Source organism: Sinocyclocheilus grahami, unplaced genomic scaffold, assembly GCF_001515645.1.
Source record: "Sinocyclocheilus grahami isolate Dianchi unplaced genomic scaffold, SAMN03320097.WGS_v1.1 scaffold13.1, whole genome shotgun sequence".
Classification (NCBI taxonomy): Eukaryota; Metazoa; Chordata; class Actinopteri; order Cypriniformes; family Cyprinidae; genus Sinocyclocheilus; species Sinocyclocheilus grahami.
The window spans coordinates 2,594,868-2,605,991 of record NW_015505192.1 but is presented as its reverse complement, the minus strand read 5'-3'; the positions used below and the strand labels follow the sequence as shown (position 1 = coordinate 2,605,991).

Here is an 11,124-nt window from a genome sequence, read left to right as displayed (position 1 = left end):
GAGAGAGAGAGAGAGAGACTTTTGACTTTTACAAACCCTTTATTCTACACAAAATTAAAAACTTTAAATACATATATTCTCATTCACAATAAACATCAAACATTACACTGTACATTCCTACTTGTCTGTTATAAAAGACACAATAAGTTGCATTACCAATTAAAAGCCAAACTCATTCACTATAACCAGAGAAAGAGAAAGAGAGAGAGAGAGAGAGAGAGAGAGAGAGAGAGAGGGGATGTTTGTGCCGCTGTGAATCTCTGCTAATATTAATACGCAATGATTATGGTTTATGAACGCGTCACTCAGATGGATGGATGAACTTCTGTCACCATTAGTAGCGGTATATTCATAATCCATTCATGTTGTAATGGTCTCCTCTCGTTTTGATGTCATATTCGTGATAAAAGCATGAGCTAGGTTGGCTAACAGACTAGCTAAGGGTGTTTCACAATCGTCAGATGTCATTTTATCTGCATGTCCTGCTTTATTATTGCCCTCAAAGCAGGATTTAAAGGTTATTTTCTCTTGTCATTGAATGCGCTTTATGTCGGGGTTTTCTGTAATAGTCCAAACGTGACTAGCATGTCACTGACATCCGTAAGAAAAACTTCAGTATTTTGCATGGCAGCTTTCAGCATATGCAATGGACATATTTGATTTTAATATCGTTGAACAGTCAGGATTGTTAGGTTTTATTTTATTTGGCATCTGGCGAAGGCAGTTAGATAATAACACTGAAGACCAAACATGACATTAAAACCAGACCCATACTTAGGAATACTCTTTATTTATAGATATATTCAGTGTTAGAATTGAATTATTTATATACTATTATAATTATTATTAATACCTTTATTATATTTTAATTTTTTTAATTGTATTTAATAGTTTGAACTTATTTCAGTTAAGGCAACATTTTTCATCTAATATTTATATTTGAAGTTTATTGAAGTAAATTTCAAATACCAAAAACGTAACAATGGATATATTTGATTCCTTCATTTATGTACACATTTATCTATTTACCCTTCACATTTTTGGTATTTATGGTTAGTTTTTATTTAGTAAAAAATAAAATTATTAAATGTTTAGATTTATTTGTTTATTTAGCTATTGTTCCTTCATATTTCGTTCAATTTATTTTCATTAGAAATTAATTTACTTATATACTTTACATATATTAATTTATTTTTATAATTAAATATGCATTCATTCTTTAAGTATTTCCTCCATAATGTCATTACTTTGATAGTCTTCGGGTAGAAGAACACATGATGAGGATGGTGGTGGTATTGCTCTCTGTGATGATGGTCTGTGTGCTCCTTATGGATGCTACGGTGGAAAGCACTGCAGAATTTGATCCATATAAGGTTCTCGGAGTCACTAGAAGTGCAAGCCAAGCAGAAATCAAGAAAGTGTACAAACGCTTGGCCAAAGAATGGTGAGAGTGCTATTTTTGTAAATTGTAATACTACTGTAATTTCATGTTGTCTAAATAAGAATGGCACACCATGGTCCTCTTTCATTTCTCCTGTCAGGCATCCTGATAAAAACAAAAATCCTGAAGCAGAAGACATGTTCATCAAGATTACAAAGTCTTATGAGGTACTGCAGCTCATATAGACTCTGAACAGATCACATGTTGTCAGAAGTAACGCTAAAATTAACTTGTTACATGTTACTCCATAGATCTTAACAAACGAGGAGAAGAAAGCCAGCTACGATCGCTATGGACAAACAGATAACGCTCATCCGTATGGACGTGGCCATCATGGTTTCCGCCACTTTCATGACAACTTCTACTTTGATGAGTCTTTCTTCGACTTCCCCTTCAACAATAAGGGTGGCCGGGATTTTGCTAACAGCAAGTACATGTTGCATTTCAAACAGTATGTCAATGAAGTTGTTCCTGACAGCTTCAAGAGGCCTTACTTGATCAAGATCACCTCAGACAGGTGTTTCAGCTGCATCCATTTCGAGCCAGTCTGGAAAGAAACAGTGCAGGAATTGGAAACTCTAGGTGAGTACGTTCTATTTTCTAGAATTGTTGATTTTCTGATTTTTTTTAACTTAACCCAGCATGTTAATTTTCCTACCCATAACAAAGGTCACATACTAGATCTGGTGTGTTCTGTTGGCGTTGACATCAAACAGCTTGATAACCATGAGACTTGTATTAGTGACCATAAGCTTCTTACTTTTAATATACCGGTCTCTTCTACATGATCATCTTATCAGAAGAGAGTAATTAGGTTTAGGAATGTTAAGAATATTGATGTAATTTCATGTTGTCTAAATAAGAATGGCACACCATGGTCCTCTTTCATTTCTCCTGTCAGGCATCCTGATAAAAACAAAAATCCTGAAGCAGAAGACATGTTCATCAAGATTACAAAGTCTTATGAGGTACTGCAGCTCATATAGACTCTGAACAGATCACATGTTGTCAGAAGTAACGCTAAAATTAACTTGTTACATGTTACTCCATAGATCTTAACAAACGAGGAGAAGAAAGCCAGCTACGATCGCTATGGACAAACAGATAACGCTCATCCGTATGGACGTGGCCATCATGGTTTCCGCCACTTTCATGACAACTTCTACTTTGATGAGTCTTTCTTCGACTTTCCCTTCAACAATAAGGGTGGCCGGGATTTTGCTAACAGCAAGTACATGTTGCATTTCAAACAGTATGTCAATGAAGTTGTTCCTGACAGCTTCAAGAGGCCTTACTTGATCAAGATAACCTCAGACAGGTGTTTCAGCTGCATCCATTTCGAGCCAGTCTGGAAAGAAACAGTGCAGGAATTGGAAACTCTAGGTGAGTACGTTCTATTTTCTAGAATTGTTGATTTTCTGATTTTTTTAACTTAACCCAGCATGTTAATTTTCCTACCCATAACAAAGGTCACATACTAGATCTGGTGTGTTCTGTTGGCGTTGACATCAAACAGCTTGATAACCATGAGACTTGTATTAGTGACCATAAGCTTCTTACTTTTAATATACCGGTCTCTTCTACATGATCATCTTATCAGAAGAGAGTAATTAGGTTTAGGAATGTTAAGAATATTGATCCTGATAGTTTCTCACGTCTGATTTCTGAGCATCCAACAAGTTATACTGTTGATGACTACAGTTCCATTTTATCATCTACCTTGGATATCCTTGCTCCTATGAAGGAACGTGTCTCATTCACGAAATCATCTCCTTGGTATACAAATGGGCTTAGGGCAGGATATGATACCTCTGATCTAACAAATTACAGGCCCATTTCAAATCTTCCTTTTCTGGCTAAAGTCCTGGAACGTGTTGTTTTGGCGCATTTACATTCTCATTTGTCATTAAACAACCTTTTAGAGCCTTTCCAATCTGGGTTTAGGCCAGGGCACAGTACTGAGACCGCTTTGGTTCGCGTTATGAACGACCTCCTGGTCTCAGCTGACTCTGGTGCCTCTACCATTTTGGTTTTGTTAGACCTGAGTGCAGCATTTGACAGTATGTCACTCTATATTACTTGATAGACTAAAGAGTTGGCTCGGTATCTCTGGCACTGTGCTTAATTGGTTCAGATCCTAGCTTACAAATAGATCGCAGTTTGTTGTTCTGGGAAATAACAAATGAGATATTAGTCAGGTCCAATATGGTGTCCCTCAGGGTTCTGTTTTGGGGCCCATATTATTTAGCATTTATATGCTTCCTCTGGGGCAAATCATTAGAAAACATGGTCTTGGGTATCATTTTTATGCTGACGATACCCAAATATACATCAGTTCAAAGTCCGATGTTACAGTTTGTTCTGCAATCCTTTCTGAATGTTTGCAGGACATAAAAGTATGGATGCTTCGCAACTTTCTAAAATTAAATAGCTCTAAGACTGAGGTTCTTCTTATTGGCACACCAGCAGCCATCCTCAAATGTAACAGTTTTAATCTGACACTGGATAACAGCTCTGTACAGCTGTCTATACAAGCTCGTAACCTTGGTGTGACTCACATTAGGAGTGTTACTAAATCAGCATTTTATCATCTCAGAAATATTGCTAGGATTAGGCCTTTCCTTTCTACACCTGATACTCAAAGGCTCATCCATGCTTCAAGAATTGATTACTGCAATTCTCTACATTGGTTTATCAGCAAACTCTGTCAAACGGCTATAATATATTCAGAACTCAGCAGCACGTGTTCTCACTCACACAGCCTCACGGCAGCACATCAGTGGTGTCCTCTGTAACTTGCACTGGCTTCCAGTTCAATCACGCATTGAGTATAAAACGCTTGTTTTAACCTTTAAAGCTGTGCATGAATTGGCTCCTTCTTATGTTTGTGATTTAGATACCCCTTACATGCCTTCTCGTCCTCTTCGCTCTGCTGATTCTCTTCTTTATCAGCCCCACTCCAGATTAAAAACTATGGGACAGAGAGCCTTCTCTCGGGCTGCTCTGAGGTTATGGAATGCGCTTCCTTTAATATTTGAAGTGCTCCTACACTAAGTACTTTTAAGAAACTGTTGATAACCCACCTCTTTAAAATTGCTTATCATGATTAAGCTGTTGATTAGGGTTTTTATTTTATTTATTTTGCTGTTTTATATTGTATCATTGTATTTTGTATTTTAATTGTTTTTTTACATTGTTGTAGCGTTTTGGGTGTGAGAAAAGCGCATTATAAATAAAATGTATTATTATTATTATTATCATTATTAGAAATGCTTACATGTCACGTCCCAGTTAGTGATATGACCTTACCTTACTTAGGTTGAAATTAGTTTGTGAAGTTGACTTCCTCCATGTAAGAATTTGATTTTCTCATCTCTAGGGATTGGAATTGGTGTGGTTGATGTTGGTTACGAGCGGCGTTTAGCAAATCATTTGGGTGCACATCAGACTCCATCCATTCTTGGTGTCGTCAATGGAAAAGTGGCTTTCTTCCATTACGCTGTTGTTAAAGGCCACCTGATGCAGTTCATAGAAGATTTGCTGCCACAGAGACTAGTTGAAAAGGTTAGTGAACGTCATCATGCATTCCCAATGTCTATATTTATATCTTCTGGTCACAGACTTCTCATTTATGGATGTCTATAGGTTACAGACAAGAACAACCAAGAGTTTCTGAAGAGCTGGCATGAGCTGAACAAGCCACATGTCCTCCTGTTTGACCAAGTGCCTTCGGTTCCTCTGCTTTATAAGGTAGAGATTGCTTAGTAACCTCCAGAATTGCCATTGTTCAGCCAATACACCAATGATTTAATTTTTTTGTTTGTTTCTAATAGCTTACAGCATTTGCCTATAAGGATTATGTGCAGTTTGGATACGTTGATCAAGGTCTTTCTGAAACCACTGACCTGCTGAGAAAATTCAACATCAATACTTATGCGCCAACCATGCTTGTCTTCAAAGAGGACGTGGAGAAGCCTGCAGATATAATACAGGTAAACCTGTTCCCTTGACTACTGTACTGTAGACCGTATTGATTGGATAAAGTCTGTTTCTGGCAAAAATCAACAAGTATAGTTGATGTTTCACCTATTTATGTTCAGATTAAGTTGTGCTATTTGGAGGATTCTTTGATTAATTTTGTATGCAACTTTTTATTTATGTTATTTGGTTTTTTTTTTATAAAGTGTTACATTTTGGTTCCATTTGGATTTTTATTAAATTTTTCTAAATTATTACAAAACATTTTCAGGGTAAGTCATTGTTAATTTTGTAATAAGGCGGGTCCTGGATCCTGGTCTTAGAAGGTCCTGCATCAACATCCTTATTGGTCCTGAAACAACAACAACCAATCAGGTTGGGGCTTCAGTGACATCTCGCTTTAGTTGTTCATATTTGTTTTAATATGCGTGTTTGACAGGAATGTTGTTCCAGGACCAACAAATGACGGAAGAATCTTGCTTGGAAAACCATGGTCATATGAGATGTTTGAGAAGAGATAAATATGTTTACCTTTGACTTTCAATTAACAATTTGCTTCCTCAGGCTAAAGGGATGAAGAAGCAGATAATAGATGACTTCATCTCCAATAACAAGTTCCTCCTGGCTCCTCGTCTGGTAAACCAGAAGCTATTTGATGAGCTTTGCCCTGTCAAACAGTTCCATCGTCGTAGGAAGTAAGATGGCTGTGTAAAAATCAGTAATCTGATGTTAAAGGGTCATTTCCAAAAGTCTGCAATGTCTTTTCCACAGATATTGCATTCTACTCATCACCGGTGAGGAAGAGTCCTTTGCAACAGGGAATGAAGCCTTCCTCTCGCTAGCCTCTACCAGCACTAATGATGTGCTTCGGTTTGCTTACGTCTACCAGCGACGTCAGCAGCCCCTATGTGATGTTCTCTTAAAGAACAAAGACAGCACACCACCACAGGTAGATGTTATCTTCTCCCTGCATTTTTGTTTCACAAGTTCACACTTACATATAATAAATAGAGTAAAGGTTATGCGTAGTTGGCGTGCTGTTCGAGGGGAGGGGTCCGACCTCGGAATTTGGCCAGAACCCATTGTGTGTTGTTTATGTTTGTTTAATGATGATATTTGCATATGCAATTATGTGTTTGAATGTGTTTTTATAGCAATATGTTTTTTTTAATCAGCAACACACTTCCCGACAATGATAAAAATGACTTCAATTGGCTTGTTTTCCCATTGAAGTTATCGAAATTGGCAAAATCCACTATTGGTGGAACTTTAGAGTGTAACCCGAAGAGACTTTTGTGTGTATTGAGCAGGTGGTGATTCTGGAGAGGCGTAACGGAGCTGGTAAGATTCTGTATAAGCCAGTTTTGGGAGGATGGAATGGCAGTAAGGAAGACAAACACAAGCTCCTGGAGGAACTTGAAAGACTGCAAAAGCATCCCTCCATCCTTAACTGTGACGCTGTTCTCCCAGAGCTCAACAATGAGTTCACCTCAGTGAGTCTCTCAGGGTTTGCTTTTCACGGGGTGTCTTTAATTGGGAAATTAGCACTGACCTATATGCCTGTTTCAGTAGAGCTCTAGATTGTGTTTCATGTCCAAATAGTGTTTTGGAGCTAAATTTTGTACATTTGTTTGTTTTTAGATGTTTTTAATAAGATGGATTTACACAGCATATGACTACTTATCTGAAATTATCGATGATCTTCTTCACAATAACTGGTAAGTGAATAAAATGGCAATTGACCCTAAGCTCTATCCCTGTTTGTTACTGATTTTAATTCAGGTTTTACGAAATATCTCTTAGTGGCGAAAGGCAACAACTGTTAAAGGGGTCATAGGATGCCTATTTTCCACAAGTTGATATGATTCTTGGCTATTGCTACAAATATACCCCAGCGACTTAAGACTGGTTTTGTGCTCCAGGGTCACAAATAAATTCCACAGACCTTCATCTCTTTTAATGATGCACAAATGTATCAGTACCATTTTATTTATTGGATATTAGTTTTATTTTAAAACAATACTGGATATTTATTTGTGCATGCTCATTTTATGTTGAGATTATTTATACAATTTATTTATAATAAATATACAATAATATAAAAATTTCAAATTTAATAATATCAGTCATTTGTTATCAGCTATAAAAATAGCGTAAAATAATAATAATAAATAAATAACAAATAATTATTTTATATTGATGCATCCCTAATTTATTATAGTATTATATACTCTCATTTAAAAAAAATGTTTTTTTCCCCCAGCAGTCGCCCACCAAAGAAAAACTTTGTGGAGGTGACAGAGTTAACCGACATTACATACACTAGTAACCTGGTGAAGTTGAGGCCGGGTCACATCAATGTAGTTCTGGTACTTACTGATTCCACAAAGAACATCCTGCTCAGCAAATTTGCCAAGGAAGTTTATTCGTTCACTGGGTGAGCCCTCATTGCACGCTGTACCCTGCAGTCACGATGTCTAAAAAAGATATATAATGTTTCCTCTTCCTCGTAGGAGTTTGACGTTGCACTTCTCCTTCCTAAATGTGGATAAACACAGCGAATGGATGGCGGCCGTGTTGGAATATGCTCAGGACGCCATGCAGATCGACACAGATGAGGAAGAAGTGGGCATCCGCAAAGTAGACTACACAGGCTATGTTCTAGCCCTCAATGGCCATAAGAAATACCTGTGCCTTTTCAAGCCAGTCTACACAGGTGAAGATTTGGATAGCAAGCCGGAAGAGGAAGGAGGAGGTTCCCGGTACAGGAAGGGCATGACACGCTCTCGGTCCACAAGTCTTCAGATCCACCACAAACTGGATCGACTCGGACTCTGGATAGAGCGACTGATGGAAGGGACGCTGCCCCGGTACTACGTCCCATCCTGGCCCGGTCTGGACAAGATCACTGTCAATAAATGAAGCCTCATTGAAGGTAACATGCTTTTGCTAGAGCAGCTGGATTAGAAGCACTGAAGGCCTCAGAGAAACCAGGCTTGATGCTGCTCAGAGCCAGATGCTCACGAGACGATTATATGTAAGACTTTGAAGAAGCGTCTTTAGTTTTGCATTGCGGAGGAAAGGAAAGTGTTTGAAGTACTTGAATCGACACTGATGCTGACTTCTTGGAAATGTTTTCTTGAGCTGCTCTAATGGAGGGCTTTACAGTCAGTTTGGGTCTTCGGTATTTATTTCAAAAGGCTCAAAATAGAGCCAAAATATCAATACAGCTAGCCTAGCTTTCGATTTTAAACATTTCCGCTCCACGAATAACATTGCAACATGCTGCAAGTAAAAACATAACGTAGCATAACAAACATGATCACTGTAGACTTTTAGTCCTATGTTTACTCATGACAATGCTGTGAATGTTTTTTTCTCTCCCTTTAATTTAACCCTCTTGATCTAGAAAGTGCAATATTATAACTTTTTTGCAAACACTTTACAGTAAGGTTATATACAGTATGTTAACTTTAGTCAATGCAGTAAATTAAATGCTTTCGCAGCATTTATTAATCATTGGATAATGCATATTTCCAAAGTACATATACTACCACATTTTTATTATTTCAAAATTGTGGTTTATTGTTAAACTCATTTTAACTAATGTTAAAGAAATGAACCATTTTATAATATGTTTTACTTGCAATTCCATACCAAAAAATACATTCTAAAATGTTTTTAAAAAAATTGGCTCTTTAACAACTCGTTATGAAAAGCTACCATTTGGAAATGACCATTTTTAATTATTTTCAATAATTTGACCATACAATTTTTTTTCTTTCTAAACAGTGGTGAAAATATGGATTTTAGCTATATACCTTTGTTCACTTAAACTTTCAACAAATTAAGGACTGTAGCTTCATCAGTTCAGTATCTAAAGAAAACGGTTTAGGTTTAGTCACTTTTTTTGTGCATGGTACAAACTTTAACACAGCTGGCATAACTTTACAGCAATACCCATCAAACACAAACTGTGCTTCAGTGTAAATAGTTACGTAATATTAAATGTATATGTAATAATGTAATATAGGGTTGTGTCTCTAAAATATAGGAAAGATTCCAGACGTTCTTACCAGATTGATAGTGTAAGTAAAGGGTGTAACAGCTCTTTATTGACCTTTACAAGTCACATTCAGCTATATAGTGCAGCTATTAAATGAGCAGGTAAAGCCTTAAAGAATGACAAATAGTGCCAGAGACCTTTATAGTTTTCATTTGTGTTCTATCATTAAATATGTGCTGTGGCATGCAAAACATTCTCAACAGTACAAAGAGAAGAAATAATACATACTTGATCTGAAGTATCTTGTACTATGCATTTCATGTTTGCTGTAGAAAACCATTGGTCTCCTTTATACTGGGATGTTTCATTTTGTTAGCAGGATTTAGTGGTTAATGCATTATTTGATTAGCTATTGCATATGCACATAAAGGTGTGGGTGAGTTAAATCCACTCCTATATGAAGTCTTCCATTACTGACATATTTTGAGTGATGAATAATATTACTTTATTCATATGGTGTTCAGTGAACATTCATATACTTTATAACTGATGATGCGGTATTTGTGTCATTGTACTATATTAGCATTTTATTTGTGTTTTGCAATGCACTGGTAAATATCTTAAATTTAAGATAGCATTAAATCATGCCAAATTTTCATGGCTTATTAACTCTGTTTGATTAAATGTATTGATGTCTGTGGTGCAAAATAATTAACACTGTATTATGTAATCTAGTTTATTTATTAATCTGTTCAAAAACTAAATGATCAAATACATAGTTTTGTGATTTTTTTTTTCATTTCCGAAAGTTATTTCTACATCCACATGAATTTTCTTTATTGTGTTCATAAACTGTGACAATATGACACTGTTTTGCTATTCCAAATCACGTTTTTTTTTTTTTTTTTTTTTTTGTAAAAAAAATTTGCAAAGATTCATTACAAAACATTATACTCACTTCTTCTGTAGATGAGGCTGGATCATGAATGATTCGCGCGAACATAGACACATTTATGTAGATCGGGGGCGCATTCCCTTCAGAAACAACGTAATCCACTGCGAGTTCAACAGCTCAGATGTCGAGAGTAAATGACTACTGCTGTTCATTATTACATCCAACAACAGAACACCTCAAGCGCTTAGGAGTAATTCTTGTCTACATCTGCTCCAGCGGTGAAACAATAGCGGACTGATGACCGCTCACCGCTTAGCTTAGACCGCTAAGGTAAGACGCCAGTCCAGTCTGTGCTGAAACGCTACTGTCAATCAAACTATTGTGGGAGGGGCCTGTCTGTGTGACGTCACACAGACAGGCATCTGAGATCGGCTCGATTTGAGAAAGGGGAAAACATTTAACCAGATTAAAAAAAAAACACTGGGTGGATTTTTATCATTATAGGGTGGTTGTGTACACACACTGCCAACACGCATTTCAGTTCAAACAACTTGTAAAAGTGCATGTAGCATCCTATGACCCCTTTAAGTTGGGTTTGGTCAGCAATATTTTTGATATTTAATGCTCTATTAAGTTATTTTTCATTCATTTTGTAGGCGTGAGATGATGCCCCTACTGTCTTTGATATTCTCTGCACTTTTTATTTTATTTGGCACTGTAGTTATTCAGGCTTTCAGGTAAGTTTTATTGCATTCATAATTCTGATGTGTTAGACGGGAAATGCAGAAACATTAAACAATGCGG

The 11,124-nt window shown here is 36.8% G+C and overlaps 1 protein-coding gene across 1 annotated transcript; it reads left to right on the top strand.

The window, feature by feature from the left end:
- Positions 1 to 233: 233 nt before the first annotated feature.
- Positions 234 to 8,976, top strand: dnajc16 (DnaJ (Hsp40) homolog, subfamily C, member 16). Its single transcript, XM_016291150.1, has 13 exons — positions 234 to 343; positions 1,256 to 1,444; positions 1,542 to 1,608; positions 1,693 to 2,023; positions 4,821 to 5,005; positions 5,087 to 5,191; positions 5,275 to 5,433; positions 5,984 to 6,114; positions 6,191 to 6,368; positions 6,730 to 6,912; positions 7,061 to 7,137; positions 7,683 to 7,856; positions 7,933 to 8,976. The coding sequence occupies exons 2-13, from the start codon at positions 1,275 to 1,277 to the stop codon at positions 8,339 to 8,341; spliced, it is 2,169 nt and encodes a 722-aa protein (XP_016146636.1). The 5' UTR covers positions 234 to 343; positions 1,256 to 1,274; the 3' UTR covers positions 8,342 to 8,976.
- Positions 8,977 to 11,124: the final 2,148 nt, after the last annotated feature.